General features: G+C 39.1%; 5 protein-coding genes across 11 annotated transcripts; 2 read left to right on the plus strand and 3 right to left on the minus strand.

The window, feature by feature from the left end:
* Positions 1-74: 74 nt before the first annotated feature.
* On the plus strand, positions 75-9,308 carry LOC17888309 (ATP-dependent helicase BRM). 2 transcript variants are annotated; one of them, XM_023783847.1, is made up of 15 exons: positions 75-489; positions 579-775; positions 1,084-2,349; positions 2,486-3,781; positions 3,878-3,990; positions 4,229-4,316; positions 4,419-4,505; positions 4,627-4,719; positions 5,016-5,099; positions 5,174-5,377; positions 5,498-5,740; positions 5,814-7,361; positions 7,442-7,933; positions 8,048-8,296; positions 8,397-9,308. In XM_023783847.1, exons 2-15 carry the CDS (start codon positions 596-598, stop codon positions 9,018-9,020), a joined length of 6,567 nt encoding a protein of 2,188 aa, XP_023639615.1. In that variant the 5' UTR covers positions 75-489; positions 579-595; the 3' UTR covers positions 9,021-9,308. The 2 variants fall into 2 exon arrangements, with proteins under 2 accessions (XP_023639615.1, XP_023639616.1); XM_023783848.1 differs by having other exon boundaries at positions 1,087-2,349.
* Positions 9,309-9,341: 33 nt separating this feature from the next.
* On the minus strand, positions 9,342-10,848 carry LOC17889525 (ubiquitin-conjugating enzyme E2 6). Its single transcript, XM_006294998.2, has 6 exons — positions 10,723-10,848; positions 10,488-10,567; positions 10,116-10,230; positions 9,961-10,013; positions 9,734-9,862; positions 9,342-9,643 (listed from the first exon to the last, which is right to left on the minus strand). Exons 1-6 carry the CDS (start codon positions 10,764-10,766, stop codon positions 9,501-9,503), a joined length of 564 nt encoding a protein of 187 aa, XP_006295060.1. The 5' UTR covers positions 10,767-10,848; the 3' UTR covers positions 9,342-9,500.
* A 1,919-nt stretch (positions 10,849-12,767) lies between these two features.
* Positions 12,768-15,781, minus strand: LOC17888536 (AT-rich interactive domain-containing protein 1). Of its 3 annotated transcripts, none has more exons than XM_006293851.2 (3): positions 15,398-15,781; positions 14,292-15,243; positions 12,768-13,894 (listed from the first exon to the last, which is right to left on the minus strand). In XM_006293851.2, exons 2-3 carry the CDS (start codon positions 15,222-15,224, stop codon positions 13,145-13,147), a joined length of 1,683 nt encoding a protein of 560 aa, XP_006293913.1. In that variant the 5' UTR covers positions 15,225-15,243; positions 15,398-15,781; the 3' UTR covers positions 12,768-13,144. The 3 variants fall into 3 exon arrangements, with proteins under 3 accessions (XP_006293913.1, XP_023640864.1, XP_023640863.1); XM_023785096.1 differs by lacking the exon at positions 15,398-15,781 and having other exon boundaries at positions 12,768-13,206; positions 13,316-13,894; positions 14,292-15,391; XM_023785095.1 differs by lacking the exon at positions 15,398-15,781 and having other exon boundaries at positions 14,292-15,391.
* Positions 15,782-17,210: 1,429 nt separating this feature from the next.
* Positions 17,211-19,039, plus strand: LOC17890292 (pentatricopeptide repeat-containing protein At2g46050, mitochondrial). Its single transcript, XM_006295423.2, has one exon. The coding sequence runs from the start codon at positions 17,217-17,219 to the stop codon at positions 19,026-19,028; it is 1,812 nt and encodes a 603-aa protein (XP_006295485.2). The 5' UTR covers positions 17,211-17,216; the 3' UTR covers positions 19,029-19,039.
* A 103-nt stretch (positions 19,040-19,142) lies between these two features.
* LOC17889131 lies at positions 19,143-23,344 on the minus strand. 4 transcript variants are annotated; one of them, XM_023783714.1, is made up of 15 exons: positions 23,087-23,344; positions 22,736-22,794; positions 22,490-22,598; positions 22,251-22,360; positions 22,103-22,171; positions 21,629-22,010; positions 21,468-21,541; positions 20,834-21,384; positions 20,674-20,738; positions 20,522-20,601; positions 20,329-20,433; positions 20,099-20,238; positions 19,879-20,007; positions 19,626-19,778; positions 19,143-19,543 (listed from the first exon to the last, which is right to left on the minus strand). In XM_023783714.1, exons 1-15 carry the CDS (start codon positions 23,262-23,264, stop codon positions 19,405-19,407), a joined length of 2,343 nt encoding a protein of 780 aa, XP_023639482.1. In that variant the 5' UTR covers positions 23,265-23,344; the 3' UTR covers positions 19,143-19,404. The 4 variants fall into 4 exon arrangements, with proteins under 4 accessions (XP_023639482.1, XP_006293672.2, XP_006293673.2 ...); XM_006293610.2 differs by having other exon boundaries at positions 20,674-20,720; positions 21,468-22,010; XM_006293611.2 differs by having other exon boundaries at positions 21,468-22,010.
* Between the last annotated feature and the right edge of the window lie 364 nt (positions 23,345-23,708).

The following is a 23,708-nucleotide window of genomic DNA, read 5'->3' on the forward strand; positions in this document are numbered from 1 at the left end:
TTCCAACTGTATCGAGGGGGTGGGACCCATAATAATACTCTCTTAACCTTCCCCACACAAAAAAAAAAGGAAAAGGAAAAAAAAAGAAAAGGAAGTAACCAAAGCCAGCTAGGGTTTGACTGCGAGAAATTTCTGATCTGCGTGAATTTCTCGAGAGAGAGAGAGAGAGAGGAATCGATCATCGATTCCGTGGATTTCGTTTCCCTCCCTTTTATATTTCTTTTCGTATTTTTATTCACCTGAAAGGGATCTGAGTTTATACCGTTGCATCCCAACCCCCGCACCTTTCGTTTCAGATTTACCCCTAATTCGATGCAAATCTAGAGAAGAGAGAGAAAAAAAAGGTGTGTGCGCGCAACCACGACGACCCAGTGTCTCTCTCCGTGTGTGTGTGTGTGTGAGAAGTAAATTCGAACGTTGTTTTGCTATTTGAGGACGCCGGGGGCTTTGCTCTTCTTTCTTTCTTTTTTTTTTGGAGGGATTTATTGGGTAGGGTTTTTTGAACCCCTTTTGTCTTCTTCTTCTTCTTCTTCCTTCGTTGAATTGGGTTTCATTGTTTCCACTGTATTGACTGTTAGATTCATCCACGAATTGCATGCAATCTGGAGCCAGTGGCGGAGGTCCCCCTCGGAATCTGCCCATGGGTCCGGCTGGGCGGACTGCCTCCACCTCATCCGCTGCTTCTCCTTCTTCTTCATCTTCATCTGTGCAGCAACAGCAGCACCAACAACAACAGCAACAGCAGCAACAGCAACAGCAGCTGGCGTCTAGGCAGGTACAGGATTCTGCAACTTCTACTCGGTGTCTTTAGAAGGGATCATATGCTTCTTTTGCATTTCCCAGTGTTTGTCTGTTAAACTTGCGGTTACTCAATTTTAGTGGGGGTTTTACTATTTCTTAATTATGTGGAAAAGGAAAGTAACCAATTTCTTTTTATTCAAGCTCTGTTTGTATGTTCTGTAATGATAGCCTCTTTGGTTACATGTATGGTTGTTCATTTACACACGATAATTATTGCTCTGAAACCTGGAGTCTGATTCAGTTGATTGTTACTAATAATGATCGCGCTTCTAATTATGGCAGCAGCAGCAGCAGCTGAGAAACTCTGATGCAAATGAAAACATGTTTGCATATCATGCTGGTGGGGTTCAGGGAATGGTGGGAGGTGGCAACTTTGGTGCGTCTCCAGGCTCTATGCAAATGCCTCAGCAGTCTAGGAAATTCTTTGAGTCTTCTCAACAACAACCGGGTTCTTCCCAAGAGGGCCAGCAAACTTTTAATCCTATGCAGCAAGCCTATATTCAGTTTGCTATGGCTCAGCAACAAAAAGCACAGCACCAAGCTAGGATGGGAATGATGGGTTCATCCAGTTTGGGGGCAAAGGATCAAGATGCACGCATGGGGATGCTCAATATGCAAGACTTGAATCCCATGCAGGCATCTAGTCTGCCCCAGGCCTCATCCTCTAAGCCATCCAGCGATCAGTTTTCTCGCGGTGAAAGGCAGATGGAATCTGGTTCTCAGCAAAGGAACGAAACAAAATCTCATCCTCAGCAGCAGGTGGCTACCGGACAACTAACGCCTGGAAATATGATAAGGCCAATGCAGGCACCACCTCCTCAACAGGCTGTCAACAACATGGCAAACAACCAACTCGCATTTGCACAACAGTGGCAGGCGATGCAGGCATGGGCGCGTGAGCGTAATATCGATCTCTCACATCCTGCCAATGCCAACCAAATGGCACATATCCTTCAGGCAAGAATGGCTGCCCAGCAGAAAGCTAACGAAGGCAATGTGCCGTCACAGTCACCATCTATTCCAATCTCTAGCCAGCCAGCTTCATCTTCCGTTGTTCCTGGTGAAAGTTCACCGCGTACCAACTCTGCTAGTGATATCTCTGGGCAGTCAGGATCAGCAAAGGCCAGACATGCCATATCTAGTGGCTCATTTGCCTCGACTTCCAGTCCCAGAATGGTTAATCCTGCTATGAATCCCTTCTCTGGCCAAGGGAGAGATAATCCAATGTATCCTCGACATTTAGTTCAGCCTACAAATGGGATGCCCTCAGGAAATTCCCTGCAGGCGTCTGCGTCTGAGACTCCTGTTTTGGATCAGAATGCGCCTACAAAAAAAAGTTTAGGTCCTGCTGAACATTCACAAATGCAGCAGCCTAGGCAACTGCATGCACCGACTCCTAATTTAGCAGCTCTGTCTGATACTGGTCCACTCGGTAACTCTTCCCTTCCGACTGGACAGGGGACCCAACAAGCACAGCAGCGATCAGGATTTACCAAACAACAACTCCATGTTCTCAAAGCCCAGATACTGGCATTTAGACGTTTAAAGGTTTTCAGCTCTGTCTTTTTCCTTATTTCTTTTTTTTAACCTATGTTTCGCTGGCAATGCATCACTGTGCCTGCATATAACGTTTCTGCAAGTCAGGTTGATTGTTTTTTTCTTTTTCTTTGCCTTTTACTAACAGAAAGGGGAAGGTTCTTTGCCTCCTGAGCTTCTTCGAGCTATTGCTCCACCACCGCTTGAACTGCAGATGCAGAGGCAAATGTCTCCTGTGAGAGGACAAGTTCAGGAAAGATCTTCAGACAACCAAGCAAGGTCGCTAGAGTGTGGAAAAGAGTCTCAGGCTGCTGCTTCTTCAAATGGACCGGTTTTTTCTAAAGAGGAAGATAATGTTGGAGATACAGAAGTAGCTTTGACGACAGGCCACAACCAATTATTTCAAAACCTGGGAAAAGAACCTACGTCTTCTGATGCGGCGACAAAAGAGGAGCAACAAACTGATGTATTCCCTGTTAAGTCAGACCAAGGAGCAGATACTAGTAATCCAAAGAATCCTAGAAGTGATTCTACAGCTGATAAAGGAAAGGCTGTTGCATGTGATGGAAGCCAATCTAAGATTCCTGCACAAGAAAACTCTCCTCAGCCGCCTAAGGATGCAGCCGCTGCCAGGAAATATCATGGACCATTGTTTGATTTTCCCTTTTTCACTCGAAAACATGACACTTATGGGTCTGCAACAGCTAATGCCAATAACAATCTCACATTAGCATATGATATTAAAGATCTGATTTGCGAAGAAGGTGCAGAGTTCTTTAATAAGAAAAGAACAGACTGTTTGAAGAAGATAAATGGTCTACTAGCAAAAAATTTAGAAAGGAAAAGGATTAGGCCTGATCTTGTTTTACGGCTCCAAATTGAAGAGAAAAAGCTTAGGCTATCGGATCTCCAGTCTCGTGTTAGAGATGAAGTGGATCGACAACAACAGGAGATAATGTCCATGCCGGATAGGCCATACCGCAAATTTGTGAGGTTGTGCGAACGGCAACGCCTTGAAATGAATAGACAAGTACTGGCCAACCAGAAAGCTGTTAGAGAGAAGCAGCTGAAAACCATTTTTCAGTGGCGCAAGAAACTCCTTGAAACTCACTGGGCTATACGTGATGCACGCACTGCTCGCAACAGGGGAGTGGCCAAATACCATGAAAAAATGTTGCGAGAGTTTTCAAAGAAAAAAGATGATGGGCGGAACAAAAGAATGGAAGCCTTGAAGAATAATGATGTAGAAAGGTACAGGGAGATGTTACTGGAACAACAAACAAATATACCTGGTGATGCTGCTGAAAGATATGCTGTTCTCTCTTCATTCTTGACCCAAACCGAAGATTATCTTCATAAACTTGGAGGTAAGATTACTGCCACAAAGAATCAACAGGAAGTGGAGGAGGCAGCAAATGCTGCAGCAATAGCAGCGAGATTGCAGGTTAACATTTTTATCTCTACTCCACAGCAAATTAATTGCTCTTTGTACTCAAAGTTTTATTTGCTAGTAGCTAACCTGTTTCTGTTTTTTATGCAGGGCTTGTCGGAAGAAGAGGTCAGGGCAGCAGCTGCTTGTGCTCGAGAAGAAGTTGTGATCAGAAATAGATTTACGGAAATGAATGCACCAAAAGAAAATTCATCTGTCAACAAGTAAGTCATTAGTCTCACAAAAAGTGATTAAAGCGAGGAAGTGGCAAAGTACTAGTTGTTGCTCATAAATTATAAGCCAATGCAGCTGACTGCTTAAAAATTATGTGTTTATCTGTAGACTGCTGATATCTTGCATTTCCTGTGCTAGGGCATTGTACATACCATAAAAACTAGGAATAGGCTCCTTGGATATTGTCTTTAGTGCTTTCTTTACCTATTTGCTTATGCTAAACTCTAGGTATTATACGCTGGCTCATGCTGTGAATGAAGTGGTTGTGAGACAACCTTCAATGCTTCAAGCTGGAACTTTGCGTGATTACCAGCTGGTACCTCCTCCATCCAGCCTTGATGTCGTTGCATTGTGAATATGTTCACTGTCATGCCACATTTTGATGGTTTCTAAGGTTTTCTGCTCTGTTGCCATTCAGGTTGGCCTACAATGGATGCTATCGTTGTATAATAACAAATTAAATGGGATCTTGGCTGATGAGATGGGTCTTGGAAAAACTGTGCAGGTTCAAATCTGTTCTCAATTTGCAGAGATTCTTGGATTCACTGTACTTTCGCCTTTGGCGAGCAAGAAATTATTATATTGTGCCAGCATAATATGCTAATTGTTCCTGTCTTCCTGTGCAGGTAATGGCACTGATTGCTTACCTAATGGAGTTTAAGGGGAATTATGGACCACATCTCATCATTGTTCCCAATGCTGTACTGGTGAATTGGAAGGTATGTGCTTCTGATAGACTCTCCTAGATTTTCCACAGAATCAATGATTATTGAAGACCCCAAGTCTGCCAATCCATAATTATCCAACTCAGTTCCTCAATAACCTACAAGCCTCTTTTATACATGATCTAAGCTTAACTTTGACTCTTGCTAATTAGCTGTTACTTGCACTGACATGGCCATCTCCAGTTGATGATCTTTTCTGTGCTCCTTAGGATACATATCAGTTTTTTTATAGCTTTTCTTGACTTCTATCTGGTACCTAGTTTAAGTGTTAACGATTTTTTCTTCTGCAGAGTGAACTCCATACTTGGCTGCCATCTGTTTCATGCATTTATTATGTTGGTACAAAGGATCAACGTTCAAAATTATTCTCTCAGGTAATATTTTGAAAAAGTGCTGTAGATATTGTTTTGAAATAGTAGACTGATACATCCCCTGTTCTCGTTAATAGGAGGTTTGCGCCATGAAGTTCAATGTCCTTGTTACGACTTATGAGTTCATTATGTATGATCGAGCAAAACTCTCAAAAGTTGACTGGAAATATATTATAATTGATGAAGCACAACGGATGAAGGACAGGGAATCTGTTCTGGCTCGAGATCTTGACCGGTATCGTTGCCAGAGGAGATTACTTCTCACTGGAACACCTTTACAGGTTGGTAACAGTATAGCTACTTAAGCAAAAATCAGGGACACCTAACAATTGGAAACCGAGATTTTATAAGCTGTTCATATTATGTGACAATTCTTATTCTACTTTTATCAAATCTTGTAGAACGATCTAAAAGAGCTTTGGTCGCTATTGAACCTTCTCCTTCCTGATGTCTTTGACAATCGAAAAGCATTTCATGATTGGTTTGCACAACCTTTTCAAAGAGAAGGACCTGCACATAATATAGAAGATGACTGGCTAGAGACTGAAAAAAAAGTCATAGTCATTCACAGACTTCATCAAATATTAGAGCCATTCATGCTCAGACGCCGTGTTGAGGATGTGGAAGGTTCACTTCCTGCTAAGGTAGGATTTATCTTATATCTCTGCCTTTATTTTGTGTCTAGATGATTCTTCTGATTATGATCTTGGGTTGCAGGTTTCTGTAGTTTTGAGATGTAGAATGTCTGCTATTCAGAGTGCCGTTTATGATTGGATTAAAGCGACTGGAACTCTTAGAGTTGATCCAGACGATGAGAAACTTAGGGCTCAGAAGAACCCAATATACCAAGCCAAGATATATAGAACCTTAAATAATAGGTGCATGGAGTTGAGGAAAGCCTGCAATCATCCTTTGCTCAATTATCCATATTTCAACGACTTGTCCAAAGATTTTCTTGTACGGTCATGTGGAAAATTGTGGATTCTGGATAGAATCCTTATAAAGCTACAGAGGACAGGCCATCGTGTATTGCTCTTCAGTACAATGACTAAACTCCTTGATATCTTGGAAGAGTATTTGCAATGGAGAAGGCTTGTATACAGAAGAATAGATGGGACGACCAGCCTAGAAGATCGAGAATCAGCTATTGTGGACTTCAATGATCCTGATACGGATTGCTTTATCTTCTTGCTTAGTATACGTGCAGCTGGACGGGGTCTCAACCTTCAAACTGCTGACACAGTTGTGATATATGATCCGGATCCCAATCCCAAAAATGAGGAACAAGCAGTTGCCAGAGCGCATCGTATAGGGCAGACAAGGGAAGTAAAAGTTATTTATATGGAGGCAGTTGTTGAAAAAATTTCCAGCCATCAAAAGGAGGACGAGCTTAGAAGTGGTGGTTCAGTTGACCTAGAGGATGACATGGCTGGGAAGGACCGATATATAGGATCTATAGAGGGTCTGATAAGGAATAATATTCAACAGTATAAGATTGACATGGCTGATGAGGTCATTAATGCTGGGCGTTTTGACCAAAGGACGACTCATGAAGAGCGACGAATGACATTAGAGACTTTGTTGCATGATGAAGAGAGATACCAAGAAACTGTCCATGATGTGCCTTCTCTGCATGAGGTGAACAGGATGATTGCCAGAAGCGAGGAGGAAGTCGAGTTATTTGATCAGATGGATGAAGAATTTGACTGGACGGAGGAGATGACTAATCATGAGCAGGTGCCTAAATGGCTTCGAGCTAGTACAAAAGAGATGAATGCTGCTGTTGCTGATTTGTCTAAGAAACCGTCAAAGAACATGTTGTCGAGTAGTAATCTGATTGTGCAACCCAATGGACCAGGAGGTGAGAGAAAAAGGGGGCGGCCCAAGAGCAAAAAGATTAACTACAAGGAAATTGAAGATGACATTGCTGGTTACTCTGAGGAAAGCTCTGAAGAAAGGAACATTGATTCTGGGAATGAAGAAGAGGGAGACATTCAACAATTTGATGATGATGAACTTATTGGCGCTCTTGGTGATCACCAAACCAACAAGGGAGAATCTGATGGAGAGAACCCCGCCTGTGGTTATGATTATCCTCCGGGCTCTGGTAGTTATAAGAAAAATCCCCCACGTGATGATGCCGGTTCTTCAGGATCTTCTCCAGAGAGCCATAGATCAAAAGAGATGGCATCTCCTGTTTCTTCACAAAAGTTTGGTTCTTTGTCTGCGTTGGACACTAGGCCAGGTTCCGTCTCAAAAAGACTGGTAGGTACCTGATCTATCTTGCAGGTCTCTTTTCGTCTTTGTTGTTTGTGTAATGTTTGCTTTTGTCATTAATTTGATAGCTGGATGACCTAGAAGAAGGGGAAATAGCAGCATCAGGGGATTCTCACATAGATCTCCAACGATCAGGAAGTTGGGCCCATGACCGGGATGAAGGGGATGAAGAACAGGTTTTGCAACCTACGATAAAACGGAAACGAAGTATTCGTCTAAGACCCCGTCAAGCGGCAGAAAGAGTAGATGGTAGTGAGATGCCTGTAGCTCAGTCATTGCAAGTCGATCGTAGCTATCGATCAAAGTTGAGGACAGTTGTTGACTCGCATGGTTCAAGACAAGATCAGAGTGATTCATCCTCAAGGCTTAGGAGTTTACCTGCAAAGAAGGTAGCTAATACATCCAAGCTGCATGTATCATCGCCAAAAGCTGGTAGATTGAATCCTACACAGCATTCCGTGGAAGATAATGTTGAAGCTTCCAGAGAAACATGGGATGGAACTAGTCCTATTGGCTCTTCAAATACTGGTGCGAGAATGTCCCACATCATACAGAAACGGGTATGTTCTGTCAAATGGAATATACTGCATTGCAGAATTCTCTTATATGGTTGATATTTTGGTGCATCCATTTTGTTTCTTTGGTCTGAACTTATTTTGTCCTGGACTTTACAGTGCAAAAACGTGATTAGCAAGCTCCAAAGGAGAATCGACAAAGAAGGTCAGCAGATTGTACCTATGCTGACAAATTTGTGGAAGAGAATTCAGAATGGTTATGCAGCTGGAGGTGTGAATAACCTTTTGGAACTACGAGAGATAGATCACCGGGTCGAAAGGCTAGAGTACGCAGGAGTTATGGAACTTGCATCTGACGTTCAGTTGATGCTAAGGGGAGCAATGCAATTCTATGGATTTTCACACGAGGTTTGATTTTTGCATTGCAAATAAAAGTGAATTCCTTCAATTCTGTGGTTTGATGTGCAAGCCAAATGGGTTTAAAGGTGATAATCAAAATTTTCTGCAGGTGAGATCTGAGGCAAGGAAGGTTCACAATCTGTTCTTTGATTTATTGAAGATGTCTTTCCCAGACACAGATTTCCGGGAAGCAAGGAATGCTCTTTCCTTCTCTGGCCCAACCCCAAATTTGGTGTCTACAGCATCCCCTAGAGGAGTAGGCATTAGCCAAGGCAAGAGGCAAAAGTTGGTAAACGAGGGGGAACCCGAGCCAAGCTCTCCGCAGAGACCTCAACAACGTGAGAACTCAAGGATCAGAGTACAAATACCGCAGAAAGAAACAAAGCTTGGGGGGACAACAAGCCACACTGATGAATCCCCAGTTTTAGCTCATCCAGGGGAATTAGTAATCTGCAAAAAGAAGAGGAAAGACCGTGAGAAGTCTGCGCCGAAAACCCGAACTGCTGGCTCCAGCAGCCCGGTTTCACCACCTCCAGCTATGATTGGTCGCGGTCTAAGAAGTCCTGTATCTGGTGCGGTTCCAAGGGAAACAAGGCTAGCACAACAGCAGCGGTGGCCAAACCAACCCACTCATCCAAACAACAGTGGTGCAGCTGGTGATTCAGTGGGATGGGCTAATCCGGTGAAGAGGTTAAGGACAGATTCTGGTAAAAGACGGCCTAGCCATTTATAGACGGACGCTTCTTGGTTCCTGAGAGGATTAAGCCTTTGTTGCCGATATTCATTGTTATTGCAATCTGGCATTGAAAGCAATTTAGCAGTGAATCTTTTGACCTTAGTAATCAAATAATTCTGTAGGTCTATGGTTCCTTTCTTGTTATGTTGCTCTTTAGATCGTAATACCGAAAGTTTATATAGTACATTTAGAGGGATGGTCCTTTCGTCTGCAATGTTCATCGTGTATAAAAAAGCTTGGAGGATATAACAAACAAAATGGAGATATGGATGAATGGTTTATTGATGTGAGATTGCAAATTGTTACATTTTTATGTACTGTCTGAAAAAATGAAATTTCAATATTCCTAGAGAACAATACAAGTCTTTACAAATTTACAGAGGAAAGTTTCCCTCTTAGCAAATGAGAGAATTACTGGTTTTAAATTTGAAGATGGACTAATTGAGAAAAGTGCAGAGAAAGATTGAATTGCAACAGTCATGGATCGGCTTTTCCAACAATCTCGTTGGCATCATCATCAGAATCCGAACAATCTTCGCTCATGCTATCATCATCATCATCATCATCATCGTCATCGCTTGAATTCTCCTTCTCTGCTTTTGCATACTTCTCACAATATTCTTCAAAGGTGATATAAGATTGTTATGCGTGAATTAATGAGAGGTTTGAATATAGAGCAGCCAAAATATGGGAAGAAGAGTGAGTTTTACCTTTAACTTTAAGCTCATAGGCAGGGCGGTCTCGCATCAACAGGGAAGCAGCTTCTCCATTAAAAGGATCCGATGGGTTTGGATATAGAAGCAATTGCGGAAGGAAGGAGTCGAAAACATTTATGAGATCTGCCAAAGAAGCAGAGCTTTATTAATGGACACAAACAAGAATGATACACTCTAAAGGCATCCAAGTGAATGAAAGAAAACACAGAGAAAATAATTACCAAACATTGGGCTCCATGTCTGGTTTATTACATCTAAGCAAACAGCCCCCGAACTGCCACAAATGCACACAAAACAGAGTTTTAAGACAAGGCATGAACACAAGAACAAACTCGAGAGATATCAAAATGGGGTTCCTTAGTTCTCTCTCACTTACGATTCATCGACATTAGGGTGATAAATCTTGTTAACAAATCCAACAGAAGGGGATTTGTAAGGGTAAGCTTCAGGGAGTTCGACTTTGATCTTCCATACACCTCCCTCATAAAGACCTTGAGTGAAGGAAATGTGAAAAATCAAAACTTTATTATCTTCTATGAAAGATTTCATCCATGATGGGAAAAACATAAATCCAAAATTCAAGTATGGCCATCATGTAATCCCAATTAACACTTGACATCATACAGAGAAAAAAGAGAGTTGTAGAGTGAGAGTTTGAAGAAACAAATTAAAATAGTGATTTCAACAAGTAGCTTATAAGCAACCAACACAAAAATGAGAGAGGGAGAAGAGTTAATGGAGAAATTACTGTCAGTAGGTCCATGGAATGTGACATAGAACATTTGCAAATCGTCGTTGACTGTATCCACCTTGTAATCACTCATCATCCTATTTGTATCCAACAATTTCACAGACCACCAACATATTATGAATATGAAGTTTCATCAACAGATTTCAGAAAAACAACAAACAAAAAAAAAAAACCCAGAAAAACATATAAAAAATCGAGAAATAATTCAATAAACTGGAAAAAATTAACCCACAATTTCATCATATCCATCTCTCGGCGTTTGCTCGGTGAAGCCATGGCTGATTCTCCTTTCTTCTTCTTCTTCTTCTTCCTTCCTTCTATCAAGAATCTGGTTTTTTTAGAGAGAGAAAAAGATTCGAAAACGAAGAAAAAATTAAAAAAAAAACTGATAAAAGAGAGTATATAAAGAAAGAGAAATGATCTATGAAATGGACATTAGCCTTATTCTCCAATTCCATTTTTACCCTTTTCATATACTATAGTCTACCATTTTTTTAATTAAATTTTCCATAATACTGTACACCAAGTATAATCTAATGTTTTTTTTTCCTAAGAGAATTTAGTTAGCTAATTAATTCTCTTGATTTTAAATTGATAACATCTAGTTCCCATAATATTTGATAACTCCTAAATAGTTCCCATAATATTTTGGTAACATATATTACATAGTTGTTGTATATAACCATGTTTTTAAATCATTATAATATCTAGTATTAAATACATTCTTTTTACGTGTTATGGGAACAACTTAAAAAATATATATTAAATAATTAAAGATGATAATGTAAGAAAGTACTACTCCATCCGTTCTTAAATGATAATTTTTCTAGGGGAAAAATATTGTTTCAAAAGATAAATTTTAAAGTTATCAATGTCTTATTAATTAGAATTTATAAATTTCAAAGTAAATAATTAAATAAGATAGGTTTAGAGTTCTAAAAAAATCGTAAATCACAAAAATGATATAATTATCATCAATTTTCAGTTTTTTTTTAATATATGTAAAAAAATTAGAAAAATTATCTTTCAAAAACGGAAGAAGTACAAAATTATCTATAATTGAAACAACCTCTAGTCTTATTCACTCTTGTCCTAACAAATTAGTAATAATCACTAATTTAATGATTCACTATTAAGATATATATAGTCTCTTTTGTTGTGAAGATGTCCTCATACATCTAAAATTTTGTAGATTTAAATGTTGTAAACACGAATATATTAAAGTTTTATTAATAGTTATCATAATGGCATGATACATTTTGATAGCTTATCTATACATATCTTAAATTCTTAACATATCTTCTCTTATAAAGAAGAAAATGAATCTTTGAACGATCAATTATTAGAAATAAAACGAATAAGAAAATTGATGGTGTTAGCTAATTTATGACATTATAAGAAGAGAAATTATCTTTAAAAACAAAAGATGAGCCATAAATAAACTACCTATGTGAGTATGTGGATTGGCAACTATAACAGACGTGAGGACAACAAATTACATTTTTTTTTTGTTTTTCTAAACAGAAGAAAAATGAATAACGTGTCCACATGCATTAACCTTATCATCATTCTAGTTTCTTAACTTGTACACTAAGTATATATACAATAACATTACTAAAATGTTTTCAGTAGATTAAATTTTGGGCATTAATGAATGATAACTTTTTTTTTGGACGTCGATTAATAATAAGTTAGGGAGAGAATATGAGATATATTTAAATTACTAGTAATTAGTAATCACAAATGCGAAACCACCAAAACAAAACCAAAAATGAGATGCTGACAAAAAAAAGAGGAAAACAAGCTCACGCGCCTGAGAGACAAATTTTGGGAATCAGTGGTACTTTCGACCATTTTCGTAGGGGTTACGACAACGTGATTTAGATGCGCGTGGCCTAACTATAATGATATTAATATTTTTATTTGGGTCTTTTATGGGCCGCTACATTAACAATTGGCCCAATTTATGACAACATTTTAGCCCATTAAAAAAATATCTTACCCAATAACATTAACCATCGGTTCTTTTATCATAATTTTGTGGGTTTTTTTTGGGTCAAAAAGAATTTTGTGGGTTTAAGATACAATGATTTTCTTTAAATTAGTAAACCAACTGGTTATTATCTCTAAATTAATTTTGTTAACTGACTTAGAAAAATATTACATTATTGAAAATATCATTTAATTGATAATCAAATAAGCTTCTTTGTAAACATTGCAGTTCTAAAGGTCGAAATTGTTCAAGTGATGAGCTGTGATATTCAAAAGTCAAAACCATGAACTGTGATATTTTCGCTTCTCTTTCTTTTTTCCCCCAATGGAAACAAACAAAAAATCCATATAGCAATTACATTTTTGCATCTTTTGAAAACTAAACTAATCCAAATATCTCTTACTGTACTTATAGAAATCTTCTCTTCTGCGATTCACAGTTTTCGCAAAGCCCATTCCTTTTCAGCAATGCCAACAACAAAAAAGAATACTACTGTAGAATCATCAAGGAAGAGGTGCAAGTATTTACCTCAAAACCTAAACCAGAATATTTGCTGAGAGGATGCGAGGATGAAGACCAAAAAACGAGATGGAAAGAAAACAAGAAAATAGCTGCACCAAATTGAATCTCAACAAGGGTGATTTATAGAGGCTCTACGCTATCAACATCTTTTTTTCTTAGGCGAAAGCAGGGGGGGTTTCTGGGATGCGTTTTCTTCGGCATCTGTTGCACCCATGAAGAATTGATCAGTATCACTGTCTATATCATGAGGAGTAATTCTACTCTGGTTTGCCCTATACTGTAAAAGGGACACATTGTAGAAGTAGCTCACAATTTTTCCCCTGCTCTTTGACGGAAGGATAGCCTTGGCCTGATCGAAGAAAGCTCGGCTAAGTGAAGGTGGAACACTCATCAAAGACTTTATCTTCTTCAGTTCTATGTCTGTCCAATACTGAAGAGTACCTTCACCCATGACATCAAAACACCACATGTAGAAAGCTTGACCAAGTTCAAGTTTCAGTCTATCCTGTTTTGCAGTGATATGAAACTTGACACACTCAATAGATCCTGGATTATGGCAGCCACAAGAATCCTGTCTTCCCTTTCCAATACGATCTCTTTCGATAAGAAGATTCTTGTTGATTTGTTCTCTGGTCAGTGGCCAGATCCGAGTGCCTAACCACTTTGAATCACTTTCAGGGGTTATCTCAGTCCACTCTGGTACTTCAGCTTGAAACTCTGACCCAACTAGAGTACGTGGTCTATCCTCCTCATCTGAACTATCTGAATCAGAGCCAATCCCAGAAGATTTCTTGTCATTAAACTGACCATCGTAACTCGTTCTCTCTCTTAGATTGTAACTAGGTCCAGCACTATTATCATACAGGGATGGGTGCATCTTCTGAAGTTTCTGAAACATATGAGCAAATTATCAAGACTTGAATGGAATAAACATGGAGAATGAAACAACAGTGGTGAAATCAGAGAGCACAGGCAAACAATCACAATTTCAATCACATGATTCACAGCCTCTCTGCAGGGAGACAGCATAGAGAATGTTCTCTAGAAGTAATACATCACTAAAGCTAAAGCATTCTCATCGTGGGATATAGGAAAGTAGACATAATCAAGCACCAAATTTCATATGATAAAAGCAAGAGCAGCATTTCCTAAGTTGCTACTAGAGACTCCTTAAAATATTTTAATTCATAATTCTACAGGCAAAAATCACATCTGCATAGTTAAAATCAATAATAGAACCTAAATAACTATAGGTTCATCTCAAAAAAGTATAACTAAATACCCACCTGCCAAATCTTTTCACAACCTGAATCATTGCATGTTCTTGAGGCCCTAAACAGAAGAAGTTGTTTCCATGGTTCTTCACTTCCATAAGCTTCCCACTTTGATCTGTCTGGCATACGACCGGTAGATGGGTCAAATGGATCCTTAGCAACCTTGCTTAACCATTTCAACGTCTCTAAAGGACATTCTCGTTTTCTCTTCCCGGGGGAAGAGTATTCCTGATTACCCGATTCAAGGATCCTTATCTTCTCCAGTCTCTTTTCTGTCAGCGTAGAACCCTGAATCTCTTTCACAGCATCATTCGAACCAGGCTTTTTGCCAATATGGTACTTATCATATCTTCTCTTTGTTTTTGATATAAACCATTTAAGCTCTGCTCCCAACTCCTTTGCAGTTTTACCTTTCCTCAGCTCATATTTCCTTTTCACTTCAGATAAAAAAGATTCAAGTCTAGCCAACAAATCATCCGAGATTCCAGACAACTCCAGGCTACTAGCATCAGTATCTCCGGCAATAACTCTGTTCAACCATCGAGCAAGTGCATCAAGGTACTTAACATAGATCAGTTTAGCAGATGCAGAGTTATACGACCCTAATCCAGAGTCTTGAGCAACTTCATCCCATGATTCATTTTCAGAAACTGCATCAAATCCGCCTTTGTGACTCACGTTGAGAAAAAGATTGAACAAATCAACGACTCTCCCGTCGCCAGTCATCGGAGGAAGAGGTCGGAAGCTATCGGACGCACAGAACTCGCAAAGGAAAGATTCAAGTAAAGGTCGGAACAAGGAGATGAGATCCTTAATCTTCTTTTCAAACCCTGAACCTGTAGGTTCTGGGTTAACACTTTCAGGAGACCTATTGGCGTCGAGAGTCTTCGGAGTTTTGCTACGATCGACGGCATCCTCGCCTGCTACCATCGACCAACCCGCCATTAACAACGAACAACGAACCCTACAACCATTAATGATAGATCCCATTTATCTCTGAAACAAAAGCCCAAAACAGGAAAAAAACAATAATCCAACGAGAAACGAAAAACCCAGGAATCTTCGACGACGAGTAAGAGAAACAACAAGATCCAGGGACTGAAGAAGCATCAACTTACGATTAAGACATCTGAGATTTCATGGCGGAATTAGGGTTTTTTTAAGCGGGAAACACAACAAAAAAGAAATCGAAAATTTAGGGAAATTTTATTCCCTTTGGCAAAACCCTGTACTGGCTTCCTACTTCCCCTTGGCCCGCCATTTCTTTTTTCTTTCGAGGTTTGTGTTTCGATGGATGGTGACCGAAGAAGAAGTTTTGGGTCAAAAATCGAATTTTCTCTATCTACAGACCCTTATTCCCAATAAAATCGAACTCTTTTCTTTCTCTCAAAATTAGGGTTACTAAATTGTTAAAAAAGAAACAATGTGAGAAATACGAAATTTGCAAGCAACAAAATTATCGAACTAAAGAAATCAGATTATGATAATGCGAAATCACTAACCTTGTCTCTCTCTCTATTATATTTTTCTATAAAAAAAAAATGGTATCTTCTTTCTGTAATTTGTTGGCTGTTATTAAGAAAATGTAGAAAATTGGGTTTTATTGAATGAAGGCACTACGGGTTTTATATATGAACGACGCTTTGGAAACGAGAGAGAGAGAGAGAGAGAGACCAATCCCATACCATCATCAAAAATTTTGTATTAGCTGTCATATGACGTTTTAACTCTGGTTAATTCTTTAACCCACTGGTTGAGTTACAAATTTGCAACACATACTACAACTACTAACCAAAAAGCTACTGAGAGGTTTGCACATTTTGTGGTTTCGTTACTCCTTTTTTTTTTGGGCCTTGTAACATGTTTGTGGTAGCCATTATTATGGTCACAAACTAGTCTTATTTTCTTTTTAATCAAATAAGTAATAACTATACACATTTAATATTCACTATGAATATAATGTGAAGTCAAATTTTTAATCATTAGTATAAAAATGGAATAGACATTTAAGATTGTTTTTAGAAAAGTAATACTAGAATACTCAGGTTTCTTCTTATTTTACATAAAATTATGTTTTAAGAGGTTTTTTCTTAAGTTGATAAAATAAAGAGAAAATTGTGGGGAATGCCACGAACAGTACCAAATCTTCTTTAAAATGGCATTTTTCATAACTCCTTTCAAAATATGCCATAGATCCAATGTAAAAAAACCATGTTACCCTTCTCATTTTCTTTTTCTTCTTCCAACAACAAATAGTTCTAATAGAACAGATTCGATGGACGATCTCCGGCGGACAAATCCGGCAGACAAATCCAGTGGACAAACTCCAGCGAGGCATAGCCACTTCCGGTGATAAAACAAGTGATGCGTTTATGGTGGACAAGATTCATTTCTCTATAGATGGACAACATTCGACGAACCAATTTTGGTGGACTAGACTCGAAATAGTTATGTCGGATCAGATCTAGTGAACCAGATCTTGTGGACAAGATCTAGTGGACCAGATCTCGTGGACAAAATTTCTTTTTTATTTTGATTTGTTTTTTCCAAAACATTTGCATGAGGGCAAAATCGTCCATACTAAATTCTTTGTGGCAGGATTTGAAATGAGCTTTCAAAAATGGCAATTAGAGAAGATTGAGTTTCAAAACTGGCATAGATGACAAAATTCCCTAAAATAAAACTATATCAAAAATTTTAAATAATACTCCCTCCGTTTTTTATTAATTGTTGTTTAAGGTTTTTCACATAGATTAAAAAAAATATTAAAATTTTATATTTCATCCCTTTTTTATGTTTTCTAATTATTTTATTGATTAATGTATTAATTAGCCATTAATTATGTTATTTACTGTAAGTCTGTAATAATAAATACGTCTTGAGAAACGACTCGGCTCGGCTCGGCTCGTCTCGTCACGAGAGTAAAAAGAAACTCGAATGAAGTCGGACGTTTTCCCGCCAGGCCGTCTTTTTTTTTTGTTTTCATATCCGGTAGAGATGCGTTTAACGTTCCGATCAACCTCGATCATGACTGTCCAGTTCATAAATCATTTATCTTCCTTGCGAGCCATCAGAACCCTTCCTTCTTCTTCACCTGTAGCTATATCCTCTGTATCGAAGTTATCTGCTAGCTTTGACCTGAAACAGCATCATGGGGTCATGGTAAAAGAAGGAACTTACAACTCTCTGTTCCTTCAAAACAAGCTCTTGCAAGCTTACACCAAAAGCAGAGGCTTCGAGGATGCAGATAAGCTCTTCGACGAAATGCCTGTGCGAAATATTGTTACTTGGAACATACTGATTCACGGGGTCCTACACCGAGACGGTGACACCAACCACAGAGCTCATCTAGGTTTTTGTTACTTGAGCCGGATTCTTCTTAGTGAGGTGATTTTGGATCATGTGTCATTTATCGGGCTGATCCGGTTGTGTACTGATTCTAACGATGTGGGAGCTGGTATCCAATTACACTGTCTTATAGTGAAACAAGGTCTCGAATCAAGTTGCTTTCTGAGTACTACTCTCGTTGATTTCTACGGGAAATTCGGTCACATTGTTGAATCCAGACGAGTTTTTGAGGCGGTTTTGTGTAGAGATTTGGTGCTATGGAACGCTTTAGTTTCTTCCTATGTTCTGAACGGTATGATTGATGAAGCTTTTGGTTTACTCAAGCTGATGGGTTCTGACAAAAACGGATTCACAGGTGACGATTTCACTCTCTCAAGTCTTCTCAGTGCGTGCGGGATCCGACAGGGGAAGCAGATTCATGCCACTGTCTTCAAACTGTCATTTCAATTTGACATTCCAGTGGCGACTGCATTGGTCAATATGTATGCTAAGGGTAACCATATGAGTGATGCTCGCAGTTGTTTTGAATCAATGGTTGTGAGAAATGTAGTGTCTTGGAACGCGATGATCGTGGGTTTTGGAAAAAATGGAAACGGAAGAGAAGTTATGAGACTTTTTGGTCAAATGCTCCAAGAGAATCTTCAACCAGATGAGCTTACCTTTGCAAGTGTTTTAAGTTCCTGCACAAAATTCTCTGCAATTCAGGAGATTAAGCAAGTGCAAGCCATTGTTACTAAACAGGGCTCTGCAGATTTCTTGTCGGTGGCTAATTCTCTGATAAGTTCTTACTCCAAGACGGGAAATTTATCTGAAGCACTTCTATGTTTTCATTCGATCCGAGAACCTGATCTTGTTTCATGGACTTCAGTGATCGGAGCTTTGGCTTCTCATGGACTCGCAGAAGAAAGCTTGCGAATGTTTGAAAGTATGCTGCAGAAACTTCAACCAGACAAGATCACTTTTTTAGAGGTCCTGTCTGCGTGTAGCCATGGAGGATTAGTTCAAGAAGGGCTTCATTGGTTTAAACAAATGACTAAAGTTTACAAGCTAGAACCAGAGGCAGAACACTTCACTTGTCTGATCGATCTTCTTGGTCGAGCTGGTTTCATCGACGAGGCATTTGATGTTTTAAAGTCAATGCCCATAGAACCAAGCACTGATTCTTTGGCAGCTTTCACAGGAGCATGTAACATCCATGAGAAAAGAAAATCCATGAAATGGGGTGCGAAGAAGCTTCTTGAGATTGAACCGAGAAAACCTGTTAACTACTCCATCCTGTCAAATGCCTATGTCTCCGAAGGCCATTGGAATGAAGCGGCTCTACTGCGTAAAACAGAGAGGAGAAACTGCAACAATCCCAAAAATCCAGGTTGCAGCTGGCTAGGGGACAACTTAGTCTAGCAATTATAACCATAAACACAGCTACATTCAATTAGCCTAAAAAGCCATGGAAGTCAAGATTGCTCAAGAATGCCAAAGCCTCTCATTGTACCAAAACATTACATCGTCTAGGCCTAAGATAAATGATGCAACTGGACAACTCCAGTGATCTTTTCCTGTCACTATGTGTGTATAAACATACAAGATTACAGACACGTTACAGACACAAGTTGGTAGTGAAGTTCAGATGCCACACCGAAAGAATCTAGTAAGGGAGACAAAAAACCCATATATTTACCCATTACCATGTATGTGTTCTGTTCTTAAACTTCTTTGGTTGGTATATAGGACAAGATACAGAAAGAATCCAGTAAAAGCCTCTATCTTTATACTTTTCCTAGTTTCTTGGTACCGAGTCCTGCCTTGTTAACTCGTAGTTGTCTGCTCCGTTGTGGGCTTGGTTCTCGTTATTTACAATTGCAATCTTCGAACAGAGGAAGAAGAAGGAAGATGTGTAGATTGTGAAATGCCAAATACTGCACATAATTTTTATAAGTCAACCTTCCGGGAAGTGATACAATGATATTATTCATATTTAATAAACTTAACATCACACACCTGTGCCAAATCCAGTAACTCGAGCTGGTTTCTACTTTGAAACTTATGGCTGCCATCGTGAAGGCTACAAGACCAGCCGCGACAAAGTCCCAGCGAAACCGCTTATTGAGCGTCTTGATCAAATTACTAAACCATTCTTTGACTGCCCGTGGCCTACAACAAGAATATGACAGAACTCAAATAAATAATGATTTCATCACTTTGTGGTGAATTTATGTTCAAGAAAGGAAATAGAATGGCTTCGTTATTTGACCTGTCGAGCATGTTCAATGAAAATCCAGCCGACCCGCAATATGATCGATACTTGGTCACAAACTCTACCAAAAACCCGATGAGGAGTCCAAGTGAACCAATTGCTAACACAATGATAATATTCGACGCCCTGCAAATAGATAGCAAGCCGATGTAACAGTTTCAAAATAGTATCAAGGTGCTATTTATCATAACCATTCACAGTCAAACATCTCAGATACCTTGTTGCCTTGGTCAAGGCCAATAAAGCTGTGAGAATGGCAACAACTGTGTGTATTGTCCTCTTAACTGCTTCATCAGCCGTGGATAAGTACACAAAGGTACCAATCACCGCCATGAAAGAGAGCCAGAAATCCATGAACTGAAGCAAAAACAATACTATCTCGTAAGTCGTAACCAAGTATAATTTTAAACAAAAGATGATAATGATGCAGCTATCAACTACCCGTACCTGTAAAACATTGTAACTTAACACACACCAGGTGCCTACATCACATGCATGATACAGAGCGCTCGAGATTCCGCTGGATGTGAACAGAACCCACTCTGGATACTCCTGTTTAGCACATGAATAAGCAGCTTTTAGATGGAGAAAAAGGAACAACCCAGGATTTCGAAATATAAGTGTAAACCAAGAAAATTACTCGCTGCCGAAGAGCCCAATAAGCTGGCAAAAGAGCCGCTGCATTTGATGCAATGAGAGCAATAGACTGGACAATATGTTCTGCATCAGGTTTTTAAGCACATGAGTACAGAAAAATTAATTAAAGTTTCAAATAATGATAGATTAAGATACCTTGGTCCGACACAATCTCAATGCTGCAGTCAAAGCCTCCGTGGGTTCTGTCACAAGAACAAAAGCTGAAACACAAGTACACAACACAAGAATTTAACTCTCAAAATAATTTACTCTCCATATGTTTACAAATTCAATTAGTTCGAGATTATAAGAAAACCTGTAAGATGTCAATCCACTAGCGTCAAAAGCATATCGGCATTGCCCATAAGATGAACACCTTCTCGGACATCTTTCAAGAGAAAGAGAGACCAGAGTAGGTGGACCTCTGGAAGCAGCAGGAGCCGTGGAATTATTGAGTTGCCTTAACCCAAGTGACCATGTTCCTTCCCGAGCATATAAAATGTAGAAATCAATCTTTTCTTGACTAGAATTATACAATGAGAAGAACATTGAGCGGCTGGCACTTGTTCGATTCACATAATAATAATCCCGATCCTCAAGAGTGGGTAATCCACCAAATCTCAGATAAACTTCATACTGTATCGTGTAATCTGATGTTAATCTGAAGTGTATATGTCCACCAGCACCTCCTTGAGGGATGTTCATGAGAAAATAAGTCCATGTGCTTGTGTCTAATTCTGGAATAGAGGAAAAGTTGCTGATAATGGGTTCGAGGGGGAAAGCTGTGCTTGAGCCTGAAGGTGAAGCGTCATTGACCGGCAAATAATATGATTCAAAAGGTGTCAACGACCCTCTCCTCATAACTGCCTGCATAAAATGTGTCGTGTTCAAGAATTCCAATAAGTATAGAGCCCAATCTGACAAATTAAGAAGATTTTCGAGCAACTTACCTGAAGCATGTAGATTTGCTGCCCACAATTCGGTCCTGCTTTTCCCACGGGACACCCAAGCACTTTAACATTGACTGAAAAGCAGACCTTAGAGTTAGAATGTGTGCCCTGTACAAGCCGATTCTCCCGTCCAGATAAACTAACAAAAATGTACCACCGACCAGCTTTCGGTTTCTTAATAACTAAGGGAACTTTGTGTATATCAGCAGCGTAATCATGTAGAGTCTCTGAAGCCATGGCTCCAAAACGGGCATAACACATGAGGTAACTTTCATTGGAATCTACTTTCACATTGGATGCCATAATCACTAATTGTTCAGCTATTCCATCTACATCTAAAGCATATGTCTTTGTTTCAGCACCGTTCAAACAAGAAGAAGGGAAAGAATCAGAGCAAGAAATAACACTTCCTGTCTGGTTATCGAACCGAGAACATGAAAGCGGATAAATGGTCTGGTTGCAGAAAGGTCCCCACATTGTAGCGGCTTTACAACCTTCAACACTAATGTTGGCACTAAATGAAAAAGCCGAGGAGCGAACAATCTGTGCAAGTATCCAAGTATAAGAAATCTAATGCAGAACAAACAAACAATAAAAGCTGAGGTTATATAAAAGAATGTGACATAGAACCATACCATTTTCCCTTGAGTCCTAGTAGCCCCAATTCCGTTAAAAAGACCAACATACCAAGCTCCCGGTGATATCTAGAAACAAAAACGTTGATAAAAGAAACTCATCATCTCGAAAAGTAGTAACATACAAGGTTTAGAGTAATGTGAAAACCTGTTCATTGGTCAATCTCAGAGATATGTTCTTCTGCATAGGGTAACACTGTTCTGCAATCTCGATATCTTCAGCTCCTTCAAATGATCCATTGAAGAACCTTCCTAGCTCTACAAAACATGGAGGAATATTTTAAAAAAAAAACACATTCTCAATTCCCTAAAAATAGTAAGGTAGTGTGATCTCTTTGACCAGAGAAAGGAGCAAACTATACGATTCCTTATTTACCTAAATCGTACCTAAACCTTTCTGAGCGTTGGTTGAGGCATCGGGGAGAGGAGGACTACCATCTCTGAAGCAAATTACAGGAAGAAGACTTCTCGAAATCTTGGGAATGCTCTCTGCAGTCTACCAAAATCAAATCCAAAAAAAAAAAAAAAGGAATCAATAAATAGCACTTTTTTTTAATAAATAGCACTTTGAATACCAAAACTACAATCAAATCGAATGATAATGATTTGGAGATAAATTTTGGTAATACTTACGATGCCTACATCAGATTCGATGACTACATTCAACGATGAGAACCATGGAGGCAAATCAACTGTTACGGAATCAAATAGTGAATCAGAGAGCATGAAACTGGGAAGATCATACGAAACGTATATAATATATATACAGTAGTCCAAAATAAGATCCTGCTTATTGAAACGATCAGACTAAACAGACCCTGAATTTGATCTCATGTGATAAATCAAAATCCATCCACTGAATTTGAACTGATCATCATCACCTTTTTAAAATAATTAAAAGCAGCTGAAAAAAGCTTGAATGAATCTCAAATTGACGCCATGTAAAAAGAGAGTAAAAGGAGCAATAGATCAGATATAACAAACCTCTGATGTAACGTGTATCATAGGGCCTGACTTCGGATTTAGGGTACCTGAAGCTCGAGACCGTGAAGAAGCTTCCATTACTACTGTCTGACCCAGAATCTTGAAGACAACTACAGATTGAAACAGCCCATGAAAAGAATACGAGAGTTCTTAGACACAGAGTCGAAATCTCTGCCATTGTGGAATATTTCTGAGAATTTAAGGGTTTTAGACTATTATTAGTGTGACTAAGAAGAAGAAGAGCTTCATCATCACTCGAGAGAATTTTCCTCGTCTTAGATTTTTCAATACGGACTTTTATTTTATTAATTACTAAAAAGAAAAAAATACTGGCTTTACGTTTCTTTACTTTTATCAGTTTTAGACCACGCGCCACGGGAGTGTAATGTTACTCACGCGTGAATCGAACGGTTGCTAAATTATTGCGATTCTGATCATGAAGAATCTTGGCGCGTGACTTTTACACGGTGTTATCGCCGAGATATGAGGGATCTTGGTATTTTGGTTTTAAGATGTATTTGGTTTATACTTTTATAGTATGAAATAGTTTATTACGTGTTGGTCAGAGACAAGAGTCATCTCAATCAGACAATCACCACCAGATGAACTTATTTAAACATAT

The sequence above is a fragment of the Capsella rubella genome, unplaced genomic scaffold (assembly GCF_000375325.1).
Source record: "Capsella rubella cultivar Monte Gargano unplaced genomic scaffold, Caprub1_0 scaffold_4, whole genome shotgun sequence".
Taxonomy (NCBI): Eukaryota; Viridiplantae; Streptophyta; class Magnoliopsida; order Brassicales; family Brassicaceae; genus Capsella; species Capsella rubella.